This window comes from Pagrus major, chromosome 16 (assembly GCF_040436345.1).
Source record: "Pagrus major chromosome 16, Pma_NU_1.0".
In the NCBI taxonomy this organism is placed as follows: Eukaryota; Metazoa; Chordata; class Actinopteri; order Spariformes; family Sparidae; genus Pagrus; species Pagrus major.
In genome coordinates, this window is record NC_133230.1 from 23445339 (window position 1) to 23460891 (window position 15553).

General features: G+C 41.6%; 2 protein-coding genes across 2 annotated transcripts; both read left to right on the plus strand.

Annotated features, from left to right (window-relative positions):
• Positions 1 to 2192: 2192 nt before the first annotated feature.
• Positions 2193 to 9646, plus strand: LOC141011057 (delta-like protein 4). The gene is made up of 11 exons (XM_073484267.1): positions 2193 to 2591; positions 2698 to 2952; positions 3441 to 3498; positions 4011 to 4274; positions 5047 to 5107; positions 5673 to 5803; positions 5893 to 6062; positions 6324 to 6543; positions 6630 to 7359; positions 8031 to 8139; positions 8234 to 9646. The coding sequence occupies exons 1-11, from the start codon at positions 2544 to 2546 to the stop codon at positions 8237 to 8239; spliced, it is 2052 nt and encodes a 683-aa protein (XP_073340368.1). The 5' UTR covers positions 2193 to 2543; the 3' UTR covers positions 8240 to 9646.
• Positions 9647 to 11621: 1975 nt separating this feature from the next.
• On the plus strand, positions 11622 to 14004 carry LOC141010507 (glutathione-specific gamma-glutamylcyclotransferase 1-like). The gene is made up of 3 exons (XM_073483491.1): positions 11622 to 11968; positions 12150 to 12185; positions 13142 to 14004. Exons 1-3 carry the CDS (start codon positions 11798 to 11800, stop codon positions 13559 to 13561), a joined length of 627 nt encoding a protein of 208 aa, XP_073339592.1. The 5' UTR covers positions 11622 to 11797; the 3' UTR covers positions 13562 to 14004.
• Positions 14005 to 15553: the final 1549 nt, after the last annotated feature.

Below are 15553 nucleotides of genomic sequence, written 5' to 3' on the forward strand. Positions count from 1 at the left end.
TAGGAAACCTTAACCACGGTCCATCAAATATTAAAGTGTATGGATGTTTTGACGTGTATGAAGGGAGCGAGGGAGCACCATTACCCTGCACACTTCTCCCTACAAAAGAGATTGATTGGGCTCTAGACTCGGTGGCAGCTATATAAACTAGTGAGATGCCTCATCGATAAGTGAAATACAGTCATTTCTTTTCACACAGAACTCAGCAGGAATACAGGATTAAACTACTGTGCAGGGCTGCATTGATCCTCCACAGGATCTGTGTGATTTAGTCAATGGTGGGAACGCCAAATGCTTCAATACAGCAGAGCTGTGAGATGTCCGGGCCTCTTAGTCACACTGCTCCAGACTCAATAGTCCATTGTCTCTCCCTTAGAGTGGAACCTCAAACCTATAAGTCAAAGGTGGGGGCTTACGGATGAAGTCATCTCGGCAGGAGAGCCGTTCAGCCAGACACCTTCATGGCCAGGGAACAGTTCCTGAGTCCTGTTCCCTCACTGTAAATCCTCCCAGACAAGCTGGCCTGCTGCAGGGAAGATAAAGGCAACAATGCCTGTGCCCAGCGTGAGTTTACATGTGATAAAAATGTATGTGGCATCTGAATTTATTTGCTTAGGAGCCCTTATATACAGTTTTGACTTCATTTTTCTTTTCCCTCGTGGAACAATTATATGTACACATGAAAGGGGGAGAGAGTTTTTTCAACGGGCTCAAGTGGATGTTAGTTCAACAAACACTGTTACGCTGCATGTAGGATACAATCTCCGCTCTAATTTATACAAATTGGCTTTCAATTGAGGGTATCATGAGTTATGATGTTAAATAGAGTGGCTGAACAGCTGGGTGCCTGCACTCTTTATAAAGCATAATAAACAATAATTTAAGTAAAATAGATGGTCTGTCTTCCTCTCCTGTGTGTGGCAGCATGCATGCACAAATGCATTGCGTGTCTTTCCTTAAATAAGCTCTCCAAAAGTATGTATATTGACATTTTTTAGGGCAATCAGTGGGTGTTGGAGAGCTGTCTTTGTATGTGTAAATGTATATGTGTTGTTTTCTTTAGTGTACTGCATTTTATGTAGGCTATTTTTGTGTTTTCAAGGACCCCCTTGAAAATGAGATGGACCGTCTCAAGGGGTTTATCCTTCAAATAACAACTCTTGTGGAAGCGGAAATAGTTCCAAATAAACACAAATAGGCTACTTTAAAGGTGCACTATGTAGTTTTTGGGAAGACATTTGAATCAGAAGAGAAAAATACTACATTGACTAATTTTGGTGACTGAATAAACTAAAAAAAACAAACAGTCCTCAAAGGACAGCACAATTTCATACTGATTTTACAGGACCCTTCTAAGGAGCCACCTTTCTAGCTCCCAAAATGTGTTTTGAGGACCTTATTTCCCTCTGAGGGCAGAGGATATAAGATAATTATCAGAAAAAACATATTTTTTATGTTTTATTATATTGGTTTATATATATATAGTTGACATTATATATTTAAATTGTATTTAATATTGAACATATTGCCATGTGTGTTTGCATTTCTTTTCCAAAACTACATAGTGCACCTTTAATATTCGTTTTAAACATGTATAGTCAGCCCCGGACGGCCCATCTTTACTCAATTACGCGCCAGATTTTTGTAAAACGCGGGTTCCTCAGCTGATTTATGAGTGGGACGATGTGTTTGCAATAGAATCCATTATCACACAGCTGTGGGGTTATCTCATCTCTATCTAAAATAAACACAAGAAACAAGAGAGAGAGAGAGCTTCGAGGTCACAAGGCACTTGAAGCGGCCAGGCGCGTAAAGACGCACAAACGGTGGAGACAAATGACTTATTTTCCCCGAGCTTGCTGTAGCCAACAGTGATCATGTCAACTTATATGTTTTACATTTAATTATCTTACATGAATTTGTTTCTGCAAGATTCTGTATTTGGGTTAAAGGCATGAACAACCTGCATGCAAAAACCTCAGAAAAGCGCGTTTTATTTCTGCACCAGGCGCCTCAAAGACAATCCCCTCCACAATAATAATAACTGATATTCCACGCATAAAGAAGGTGGAGAGGGGAGTGGGCGGTGTCTTCTGACGGACAGTGTCTGTAATGGCACTACACTGCGGTATATAAACTGGGAGGGACGTCAAACATCCTTCACTGGTAGTCACTATGCGCTGATGCTCCGCCACACGCCCGCATCACTGTTGGCAACACGAGCCTCGCATCAGCACAGCAAACTCAAACCACATCTGACCGGCACGATGGATGGGCAACAGAAAGACCGCAGACAGACTCACTTGTGGATATTGACGTTACTGATATTTGTCTAACATCCTGCACTGGATAACTCGGTCTGTTCCAACTTCTCCGTCTGGATACGGATGCGGAGCTGGATCTTGTCCATACAGTCTCTGGAAGAAGGATTATATTTATTTTGATCACGTTGTTTGTCATCACTCGCCATCAGCATTTGGATTAGGAGCGTTTTTTTTTGTTGGAACTGATTTTTTACGGATACGCACATCAAACTCTAAAGGATGGCCGTTTGGTTCACCTCTGCAATAGTTATGACAATATTCACTCAGGTAGCATGTGTTTTGTTTTTTTTAATCTTTGCAAATGAGGAAATATTTCTTTTAGGGGGGAAAATGTTGCATTATGTTGTTGTGCTCACTTTCTGTATCCTTCTAGGTTCTGGGATCAGGTGTATTCGAGATAGATCTCCATCACTTTCAGAATACTAAAGGTTTGCTGGCAAATGGACTCAGTTGCGGCATGACTGGCTGCAGGACTTATTTCAGGGTTTGTTTGAAGAACTTCCAGACGGTGGTGTCTCCTGGAGGCTGTTTATTTGGCAAAGTCGCCACACCTGTTCTGGGCACCGACTCGTTCAGCATCCAGCAGCAGGACGCCAGGCTGCGTCTGCCGCTCAACTTCACCTGGCCGGTAAGAGCACCTGTCCGGACTAATGACTTCGAAGAAAACGAATGTGTACACACCAGACTTAATGTAATTTTCTCAGGATTTAGTGATGAATTCAAGGGATTCAAAACATCATCCGAGTGACAGAAATGTGCTTAGAATTTATTGTTTTAAAAGAAAATTATTAATATTCTGTTTTATCATTGTACGTTCTACATCAGATCAACACGAGTGATTATATTAATGCCCCAGAAACGTGTTTTTTAATGTCATAAACACTGTAGATCCGATTACAAATGGTTTACTGCATCCCTGTGTTGCTCACACTGTGCGTAAAGAAAGCGTTCATCCTCACATTTTCACTTTGGAATAGTTTCTACCGACTTAAAGTGAAAAATGACAGTTTGAACCATCAGTTTTCAGTAAAACAAAGCCGAAGACTTTTAAATAAATGTGCTTTTTATTAATTTTCATGTTTTTAGTGACGTTTTTCTCTTCATTTGTCCCCACAGGGTGCTTTCTCATTAGTTATCGAAGCCTGGCATTCTCCTGCAGCGGACCTGCCTGGAGGTGAGGAGACGTGTCCACCACTAGAGGGAGACATCCCGTGTGTAGCACATACTGTACAGTAGATTATACCTATTATACCTGTCGCACGTTTCATCAATAACCTTCAGTCAAAGTGCTGGCAAATGCATCTGGCATTCTGAGCGTCATGGATCCGTGTTTGTTAGGATGCCTCATGAGTCACACGGACAATTCCTTCACAATCAAAACTCTCCCAACACAATCGCGCTTCCCTTGTTTTATTTTTGGCACGCATGGGAAAGTGCACAGGCTTAAGTGAGAACGCAGAAGCCTTGCCAAAAATCCCATGACAGCCCTTTCCTGGATTTTACACCTTTTTTGTTAGGTCCTTCATAACAGGGGAATAATGGTCACATGAGAGAGGAAGGGGAAATTTCAGTGCGCAGATTGTCACACAAATCACCAAAGGGATAATTGTTACATTTATCAACTATTGTGAGATGGTACTTTGAAAACATAAATCCCAACATGCCTGTTGTTCTTTTTCTTCACAGACACCACCAACCCTGAATTCTTGATTGGCTCTTTTGCCATCCATAAACAGTTGGGAATAGGGCATGAGTGGTCCCAGGATGAGCCGAGCGGGACGCAGACGGAGCTAAGGTACTCATACCGGTTCATCTGCAATGACAATTACTACGGGGACACTTGTTCCAAAATATGCGCTCCGAGAGACGACCATTTTGGCCACTACACCTGCAAGGCTGACGGGCAAATAGCCTGTCTACCGGGATGGAAGGGAGAATACTGCCAAGAACGTAAGCAAGAGTAAAGACACCATATGGACACTGTGTTTTGTGTGTGGTTAAAGGTCACAGGGCACACTTTAGAGGAGGGTACTTTGCATAATGTAAGATAAAGACCTAATATACAGACATTGTGTAGCTTTTTTTTTTCTTTTGTTTTTTTAAACAGATTGTGGGTATTTTTCTGTTGTATTCTTCCGCGTAATAGGCTCTAATTTGTATTTTTTTCCACCTCGAGCAGCAACATTACGCATTTTTAAACCAAACAAGGTGTTTGCATGTCTGAATCACCTGTTACGGGATCACAGGTGTGTTGTGGTGGAAATCTGAAGACAGACAGGGCCCCACTTTCTCTGCGGGCGCGTGCGGCTTTAATCCAGGGCGGTGGTCGCCAGCAGACGCAGCGCGCGCCGGGGTTAATCGCGGCATTATCGGCCGCCACGCGCCACTAAACTGCGGGCTCTATTGTTGGGGCGGTGCGGGGCAGCAGCTGCAAACGGGGCTCGAACTGCCCACCGATAACAATGGGGCAGCTGTCCTGTTTTTCTCTCTCTCCCTCTCTCTCTCTCTCTTTTTTTTTTTTTTTTTTTTGAGAACAAGCATCTGCTGCGCACTAACCAGCCGTTTAACACCGTAAAACCAACGCAGAATAAATGTCACATGGGCAGGACAATTATGTTTTTCTATTGGGTAGCAGGTTTTATTGTGCGTAGAAAAGCTTTTAAAGGTGATAAAAGTCTCATAACAGCTTGTTATAAATATAGTCTTGTGTTTTTTTTAACAGCAATCTGCCTTGAAGGGTGCAATGAAAGGAATGGAAACTGCACACTACCTGGAGAGTGCAAGTGAGTATTATTCACCTGCATCTAGTATTAATTTACACGATTTATTTAACATAATAGCAGAAAAAACATTGCATAAAATGTTAGTACTTAATTATATAACTAAAAGGTGACGTTTTACTTGATTTCAGCTTCTGTTTAAAGGGGCATGATGTAGTTTTGGAGAGGAAATTCAATCTCAGAATTTTAATGAACTAATATATTCTATTTTTTTCCCATAACTGAATAAACAAGCTGTTCTGAGAGGAAAATAAGGTCCCCAGAACACTGTTTGAAGCTAGAAAGGTGGCGGGGTCCGCCAAATATAAACAAGTAAAACAGTATGAAACTGTGTCGTCCTTTAAGGTCAGTTTGTTTATTCAGTCATGAAAACAAAGACAGTTTGTTTATTTAGTTTGTTTAGGTGTAAAAAAAAAAAACAAAAAAAAAAAACTAAATTTTTCTCTTCCCCAAAACTACATACTGCACCTTTAAAATGATCTCTAGGAATATGAAAGGTGTGACGTGGTGGATAAAAAGATTAAGGTGTGAGCCAGCAGTCATGTGTTACTGTTTTATGTTTGAACAGATGCAGAGAGGGCTGGCAGGGGCTCTTTTGTGATGTGTGTAAACTCCATCCATCCTGTAAACATGGTACCTGTAAAGATCCGTGGCAGTGCACCTGCAAGGAAGGCTGGGGAGGCATCTTTTGTGATCAAGGTGAGTGGCGAGCCTGTTTCCCTAAACTACAAGGAAATTACAATGTAAGTGCTCTCGATTAAATAACGTTTCCGCCCATTTGTTTACAGATCTGAACTACTGCACCCACCACAAACCCTGCACCAACGGGGCCACGTGTATGAACACGGGCCAGGGCAGCTACACCTGCGCCTGCCTGCCGGGCTTCACCGGGGTCAACTGTGACATGGAGGTCAGGGAGTGTGACAGCCAGCCCTGTCGCAACGGAGGCCACTGCCTGGTGAGTCCGGAAGTCTCTCTCTCTCCTTTCCCACAACACAGGCTTTCCTGTTTTTGTTTTCGCCTCGGTCTATCTGCTGCTCCAGGAGGATGCTATCGATTGTCAAGTCGGTGGATGACCCAGTTCACAGAGCGCGGACTGTAAATAGAATTCAAACTGAGGATAATGGGGTTCGTTGGGGCAGTCGTGAACAGGATATGATAACACAAAACATCTGACAGGGAGCTTTCTGATAAACTTTATATCTTTTCCCCCCTGCAGGACTCTGAGAACGGCTATAGGTGTGTGTGCCCACAGGGGTTTGAAGGGACACACTGTGAACACAGGATGCCGACCTGCACTGATACACCCTGCTTTCATGGTGGCAAGTGCAAGGAGAGGGACAATGGGCATACATACATATGCGAGTGTCCAGCAGGCTACACTGGACTGAACTGTGAGAAGAAAGTGGATAAATGTACCTCACTGCAATGCACCAATGGTAAAAAAATAAATTCTACTTTCTGTAGATTTGTGTTGGAAATAAACACAAGGACAGCTTCTATAATGCTGTTTTCTTTCACACAGGTGGACATTGTGTCATTGTCCATGGTAACCTCCCAATGTGCAGCTGTCGCTCAGGCTTCACAGGTCTGCGCTGCGAGATCAACATCAATGAGTGTGCCAGGAACCCCTGCGCAAACGGCTCCACCTGCATAGACCGCATGAGCGACTACACCTGCATCTGTCCTCCAGGGTACACAGGCCACCACTGCGACAAGCCAACAGGCAGCTGTGCCTCTCACCCCTGCCTGAACGGCGGAACCTGCACCACTGGAGCAAAAGGCCAGCCCACCTGCATCTGCCCGGACCATTACAGCGGCCCTCAGTGCCAGTCCAATGATGTGCCCTCACCCGGGACGCCCAGCCCCAGCGTAGACAAGCTGAGCTTGGCAGCCATCAGCTTGGGAGTCGGCCTGGTGGCCGTTCTCGTGCTTTGCTGCATGGTAGTGGTGGTAATACGTCATGTCAAGAAGCAGAGGAGCAAGGAGCAGGACTCGGAGACCATGAACAACCTCTCCAAGGGTGACTTTCAGAAGGAGAACCTCATCTCTACTCTAGAACTCAAGAACAACAATAAAAAGATGGATCTGGAGGGGGACTGTCCGAGTGAAAAGTCTAATCACAAACACATCAACCACTACCACCTGGGCTATAAAACCTCCATGGGGTACAAGGATGAACTGTCGCTTTTGGACAAAGACGAAAACTGTGAAAAGACAATAGAAGAAAAAAAGCATTTGACAAGAATGTACAGGTAAGAGCACATGAAAGGGCTGCATGAGCAGTTGTCTTATTGTTATTTTCATTATAGATTGGTTTGCTGAATATTTTCATGACTAATCGTTTAGTCTATAAAATGTAAAAAAAAACCAAACATTAGAACATCTTTAAATTGCATCTTATGTCCAGTAGTCAGTCCAAAACCCAAATACAAAAATTGGAGGGGCCTAAAAGTTTACATTTTAGGCCCCTCCTCCTGAATGCCCAGTCTACTCTGATTGATCAGCTCACACACACCTGAGCAGAGCAGCTGTGCTGAATTAATATTTACATGCCAAACTTCCCGCTAGACATAAATTACACAAATGTGTGACCTGATGACATAGTATGATGTCACAGTCTCGGAATTAAGGGCGGGGCTGCTGATGAGGCGTTTCATGAGCAGTGTTTTCTGTGGGAGAGAGGAGCTTCTGTCTGGCTTTTTAACCTTAAGATCTTGTACATGCACAAGAACCTACATAAAACACTGAAGGGAAGGAAAAAAACAAAAAGAGCATAATAGGTCTCCTTTAATCGATTATCAAAATAGTTGCCAATTAATTTTATTTTGATCGACTAATGGTTGCAGCTGTACTGTGTAGTGGATATCAGGTCATTGATGATTTTTGTGCTTTGTAACTAATATAACATATCTTTCCTCCACAGTGAAAGGCCCGACTGTAGAATATCAACAATATGTTCTTCCAGAGATTCAATGTACCAGTCTGTCTTTGTAATAGCAGAGGAGAAAAATGAATGCATCATTGCAACTGAGGTAAGCTCGTTTTTCCACAATCAATCTATTTTCCATATTATTGTTGTTATTTGAGATTTACTGATGAATTTACGGATTTTATCTCCTTTTTCAGGTATAATAAATAGAAGATATTATTTACCGTCAACATTGGATTTCTTGTGGACTGTTTACAAGCGTGGAGAGACTGGGATTTATTTAAATGAAAGTTGCTGCTCTTGAAAACTTGATAACTGGATGGAGCCGGTGTGCTCTTCGAACTCAACAGAACTAAAGCTACTTATCTTTGTGAGAATGTAAAGACTGAATAAAAAGACTGCGGGAAATAATGAGCAAACCTGACTTGTAGACGCTCCTTCAATGTTTTCGACTCAACCAAGCTCATCCAAGGGCTTCAGGCCGAGATGTTTATGCCTGCATGTTGATTAGAAAACAAGGACTATCTTGATGTACTCCTCTCCACCTTATTGCAGTAATCAGCAATCAACAAATCAACTTACTGCCAACAAGCCTGTGGAGGGAGCCAGCCTTTTTCTTTTTCATTTTTTTTTTGTGGCCTGCAATGCGCTATGCAAACAAAAATCAGCATTGTGCTAAATCAAAAAGGGACAAAAAAACTACTGAAAACGGTTCATTTTTGAAGGATATTTAGGGTCGTCAGTTTTGTAAATCCTTTTTTTAATAAAGAATGTATGCAGCCTCGATCACAAAGCCTTATATATGTGTTGAAGACAAACATTGTGCCCCGCCTTATCTTGATGCCCTTGCACAACAAAATGGAGGTGACATAAAAGATCAAAAGATGCAATACGCTGTAGCTCCATGCAGGGATCTCATGATAAGGCCTTGTTTTACCTTATGCAAGATCACCCTTAAATAAAGACAAAGAAATACATGAAGTGACTATCGTACCAAGGACGCCTTCAAAGGAAATTACTGAACCAATAATGTTATTTTGTAAGATTAGTATTTCATTAGTAATTTAAGAATATGAAGCACTGATCCTTCTCTTTCTATGTTTTGTAAGATTATTTTGTATATACTGTATATTTATATGTCGAGATTAGAAGTATGGACATCCGTTTTGACGCCCAGAAAAGGTGAATTTATTTTTAAAGTGTCGTTGGTGTTTTATTTTATTAATATTTTTTTGTTATAAAAAGAAACAATGGATACATATCTGGTACACTGTTTGTTTGTTGCTCTTCAATGGTTGAGTGTACATGTGGTCAAATAGAGATCCTAATTTAAATGTTTGGAATCATCTAGAAACTTTATTTGTGTCAGCTGGTGTGGAAGTGGCTTCATTGTCTATAGATACAGTCATATATATTTGGCCTGGTAGCATTTCGAATGATTCCACGACTATCTGTGTCAGTGTGATGTGAAATCAATGTGCTAGCAATCATTCAGTGGACAGCGTTGTAATTGGCAGCAATGTAAGGAATTACTCAAACAATAAGATATATATTTAAAAAAATAACATCTGTATGTGAAAATAAAGAATCCTTGTGGTCTCTCTACAGAACTTAACTGTTTCCCTGGGTTGCTAATGTATGAATATCATATAGCTGAATAACTGAGGGTTTTTAGTTCACTGTGATCTCTGATGATAAGTCATCTCTTATGGCAGGAAGCTGAAAAGGGGGAGGTGATGGATTGAGATGAGAGGAACTCAACAAAATTTGCCATATGCTTGGACATGTGTCAATGAGAAAATCTGCATATGCTGTTTTATTATGCTGTTACTAGTGGAGCGTGGGTATAGCATACAGGGGCCCCACCGCCAATGAGGCTGAGGACCATTTACAACCCAGCAGACAATTTACGCTGTCACCCGTGCAGGGATGCAAGGATTGCACCCCCATCCCCAGCCCTCTAGAAACATGATAAAGTACCCTTTCAGTGGTGAAAACACAATTCCTACTCACAAGTTTCCCGGGGAGGTTACTGGAGAAACAATTATGGGTGATACAAAGTAATAAAGTATCATTACAACTGATGCACCAGCAGCACTTTGAAGGCGTAAGAAGCTTTAGCTAAGTGGGCTAAGTAATAATATTGGTGTTGAGGCTGATTTTATAGTTGCAAGTAGGCGCTACTCGAAGCCTACACTGCAACCTATGCAAGTGGCATATGCTGTTGTGAGCATTTATACTTGTGCACTGGCACATCTGCTTTGCTGACATAGGTGATACAGCAGAATACCAGCTATACTTTCCCAGGTAAACAAACCAACCTCTTCGGCAGGCAACTGTGTCTCTGGGCTAGGCAGAGTGGACAGGCTGAGTGTCCGCAGGGAGGGCTGCCCCTGTAGTGGAATAACTCTCAATAATAATATATATTCCATTTATGCCCCCCAAATCCCCTTAAAATCATACATACTGGACCTTTAATAATTACCTGAGTGTGTGTGTTTGTTTGTTTGTTTTTATCACAGAAGTGTAGTGTGTTGTTTAGTAGTACTGTTTCACCATAAATGCATCACAACCTCCTCCACCATATGCAGCTGGTGCCCCTTTTATTTCTTTCACCTCTGCCCCCTCAGCCTGACAGCCTGCGTCCACTACTGCCGTCACTTTGCACGTTTTGTATTTTATTCACCTGGACTCCTGCAGCTAATATCAACACCGTAAGCCTCACTTTAGAGCTTTAGGTCTCAAGAATGGAGCAATGTATTTCAGCTACCACTTGGGGGCAGTGAGCTTCGTGTGAAATTGGAGGAAAAAGAGTTTCTTCCAATTGGCTCATCAAATGTCAGTGACAGGCAGAGGACAAAATTGATCTCAGGCTGTCATTCATTTGTGATCGGCCCATGTTGTGCTAGACAGGCCTCAGCAGAACACAGACACTTAATGAGCTTAAGAGAGCACAGATATAACAGTCCCAGCTATTTATAGGTAATGTGATTACCTGATGGACTATTACTGTCTGCTTTGACACTCAAGGGTACAAGAGGTGCTCCCACATTCAAAACAATAATAATAATAATGATAAAATGGTCATTACAATACAGGCCTGTAAGCGTATGGCCATGATGTGAAAAATCAAATGTGTTGTGAAAATTAAAATTAAAATCACTTTCATGTAAAAAAGGGGAGAGTTTTGTGACAGAAAAAAAAGAGGAAGAAAGAAAGAAAGAAAGAAAGAAAGAAAGAAAGAAAGAAAGAAAGAAAGAAAGAAAGAGTAAAGTAGTAGAAGTAATAGTAAGTAATAGGAGTAGTCGTAGTAGTAATGAAAACACATTCAATGAATGTTATATATAAGTGATCAGTTCATGTAACATACTGTTGTTTTTCTGTCTGGAGAATTGTGTGTTTTCCCAACATTAACATTGGCATGAAGCGTTATCACTAAAACGACCCTGATTGGTTTAACTGTTGGCTATTCCCGCCCCTTCTTTGCTCCCATTGGTCGAGACCGTCTCACTCTGACGTGCTCTGAACAACAAAAACACGTGTTTCTGCACATCCACGCAAGACAAACGGGACAGTTTCCACTCATCCAAGCGGTATTTTGACGACACTGCTCCTGAGACTTCAAGCACTTAACAACAGTGACAGCAGATGTATTGGAATGTATAGGACAACAGCAACAAGAGAGGAAACACCGGAGAGCACCTACTTGTTGACATCAACGACCTCGTATTGTTTTTAAAAACACAGCCAGAGCGCTTACAATGAAACCTCAGGACATTATCAAGGAGAAGACCAACGTGTGGATCTTTGGATATGGCTCCTTGGTGTGGAAACCAGGGTTTGCTTACAAGAGGAGCACAATCGGACACATTACAGGGTACAAGAGGCGCTTCTGGCATGGAGATGATTTTTATCGAGGGAACAAGGAAAAGGTGAGATTTGTGGCATCATTTTCCTCCAACACATCCATCCACTTTCACATTGTATTGCTCTCCAACAGGTTAAAACTTTTTTTTTTTCATTAATGTTAATTATGTTTTATTCTGAAGTGTAAAGCTGCCAGGGGATATGCTGAGTAGTCATGTTCTCACTGTGTGTCCTTGCTCTCCACAGCCAGCCAGAGTGGTGACACTAGTGGAGGATCAGGAGGTAAGTGTTCCCAAGTCTATTTTGATACTGTACACAGCATGCAGCGCTCAAATGGGTTTCTACATCCCTACTATATTCATCCCACGAAGAAGAAGCGCTCACAATAATTGTTAGATCCAGTGATGCTGTGAGAAAATTAAATGACATGACCTTAGCCTGGACTTTATTCTTATATCATTCACATCAGTTTGATACAACATGTCTACTATTACTGCTATCTACTATCGAGCCAAGATACTACAACTAAGGCTAGCTAAGTCTGTATTTACTCTTTTCCAACTGTTGAAACTTGCCCTGGGGGGTTAAGGTTGACACAATACCAGACTTTCAACTTGCTACAATTATCTCTCTTCGCCAAGGGAAAAGGGAAAAGAAAGTCCTAGGCACACAAATACGATGACTTGTTTTCTTTTTTTTTTTAAAAAATTAACAATCAGAAAAAGTCAAGTCAAATGTGAATATCGTATCATTTTAAACGCAAAAGCATTCAAGTATTGATACTTTTGGACGACTCAGCGATATTATATTGTTATTGTGATATATATGGTGTTAGCCTTTGGATATCATTATAGGATTGTCTTTTCCTGTTTTTAAAAACTCCTTGTGTCAATATTTTATGAAGGTACCAATTGTCTAGTCATCCCTACAATATTGTTGAAGTATCCATATTAGTATTAGTATTTGGTCAAAAATACAGTCCTAGCATTTATGAAGTGCATATCACCCAAGCCTTCCTGGCTTTTAAGATTGTATCCTCATGATTAGTGATTTATTCTACAGAATTAAACCATGAAACATTTTCTATCAAGCTAAAAAGATGGTCAGACCCAAAAGTGTCCATGTCAAAAAGAAAAACTAGGTCAAATTTTTTTCTTTTCCAACTCTGATGTAGAAACTTTTTCTTCTGTTGACATTTACTTAAACTATACTAACTATTCCACTTGTTTTCCCCTCAGGCTTGCACATGGGGAGTGGCCTACGAGGTGACTGACTCCGAGGTAGAAGAGTCCCTCCAGTACCTGAACATGAGAGAGGTCATGCTGGGGGGTTACAGAACCAAGATGGTGGAGTTCATCCCGAAGGAGAAGGGTCAGGCTCCTCTGTCGGCCCTCGTCTACATCGCCACTTCGGACAACCCCATCTACCTCGGTCCGGCCTCGGACAAGGAGATCGCCGCCCAGATCGCTGCCTGCAGGGGCAACACGGGCCACAACAGTGAATACCTGGTGCGCCTGGCGGAGTTCATGAGGCTGTACTGTCCTGAGGTAGAGGATGAGCACCTCTTCTCTATTGAGGCGGCTCTTCTGAACATTTTCAATGACTGTGGAGGGATTAAACCCTTAGACCAAACACCCCTACTGATGAGAGGTACATAAAAGACTACATACTGTAAGACACTCCGTATTATTAAGATTTATATTTTTATGCTGGGTGAAAGGGAAATCTTGCAACACATTTTAAGGGTATTCTGTGCTTGAAAAAGCAATACCCTGTTTGACGTCAAGGAAAATATAATAACTGGTGACATTTTCTATTTTAAGCTAGTAACATAAGCTCACAGAGTGTTCCTCAGCACTCAACTTTGACCTTCTCACTCAACATTTTTGGACTATGAAGAAGGAGAATTTATCTTACACACACTTAACTGTACAGTATACTAAATAAAGATTCCAGGAGCATATGGTGCTTTAAAAAGCTCACACCAAGAGATGATGACTTCTCTTGTTGAATGTCTTACACCTTTGTTGTAAAAGGATTTCAGAGATGATTGTATACTATGTACATTTTTAAAATAAACATTTAAAATCTGCATAAAGAATACGTGTTTTTTTCTCTCTGAGTTTGAATAAGTCACCTGTACATTTCTGCTTGCAGTTGAACGCTCGAGAGCATACAGACCCTCCCCCCTTGTCTCACGGCCCCTCATCACGTGGCCGAGGAATGTACAGCTGTGGCCTCCGACCTAAAGGAAATGCTGACTTTTCCTCGGGGAGCTGTTAACTGTACAGGCCGTGCAGCTTTTAGCTTTTTCTTTGCACTTTAACTGCATTTTTTACATGCTCATAGCAGCTCTGTGCAGTTCTTGAGACAGGATTTAATGAAAATACTACATGTCACAACCAGCCAGGCTATATAAACATTCTCTTTCATGATGCCCGGATCACCAGGGTCTCGGCGTAGTGGTGGGTCCATCTTTTAAAATTCCTGTTGAGCAGCCAAGCATTCCTAAAACACATAAAACTTTACTTTAAAATCTATTTTAGATCCCAAAGAAAACACATTTGTCAGGGTGAATTAAATGGAAATGCATCTAAAGTGATCCACAACCATCTAGAGTATTCCATTTGATGTTATTGTAAGGCCATAGATTCAAATATCTACATATTTGACTCTGTAGAGAAGTCTCAGATGACATTTAAAGGTGCACTATGTAGTTTTGAGAATGCATTTTAATCAGAAGAGAAAGATCTTCATTGACTGATTTTTATATGCCTAAAATATACTAAATAAACTCATTTTGTTTTCATGTCTGAATAAACTCAATAAAAAAAATGGACCTTAAAGGAATAGTTCACTCTAGAACGAAATGACGTCATTTGTGTTTGTGTGTCGCTCGGTCGCCCACAGCAGGATGTAAATACCGGTGTGTATCTATCGCGAGTCTCGTTGATCTTGTCCGGCGCGGCTTCCGTAGTGCAAACGCTGTGAGGGAGACTCGCGTGAACGCGGAGCCTGCCTCCAGGCAGATATAGTATAGTGACTGTTTAGGCTAGAAAAGTGTACTAAATGACGTCGTTTCGAGTAAACTCTGGACGTCGCCACTTCAGGACACTTGGATTGCAGCGGACGAGCAGTATGGAGGAATATTACAAAGCTTTTGTGTAGTTTTATGGACCTTTTCCTCTCGGGCGCCACTTACGCTCATTATATGGATTATTCCTGCCGGAGGGTACCCCTGCGGGTCTCCAGCTGCACTTTGAGGAATACACAACTACACCGGACTTCTCATCAGCATGAGGGTGAATCGATAATGGATGAATTTTGTTTTAGAGTGAACTATTCCTTTAAAGGACTACACAATCTCATAATATATTTGGCAGACCCTGCCACCTTTCTTGCTTCAAACAGTCTTCTGGGGAACTTATTCTCCTCTGAGAACAGCTTGAGTTCGTATTAGTACCTCATTGAGATTATAAATGTTAAAATTCTGAGTTTGAATTTTCTCTCCAAAACTACATTAAAAAAAATCAAGCATATATCATGCGCTACTTGGCCAGTGTGATGTCCAGCTGTGCTGACGTTGGGAGAAATCCGTGCTTTCGAGTGCACACAGTCAGCTGTAGAGGAAAACACCCACCCTGGACGAG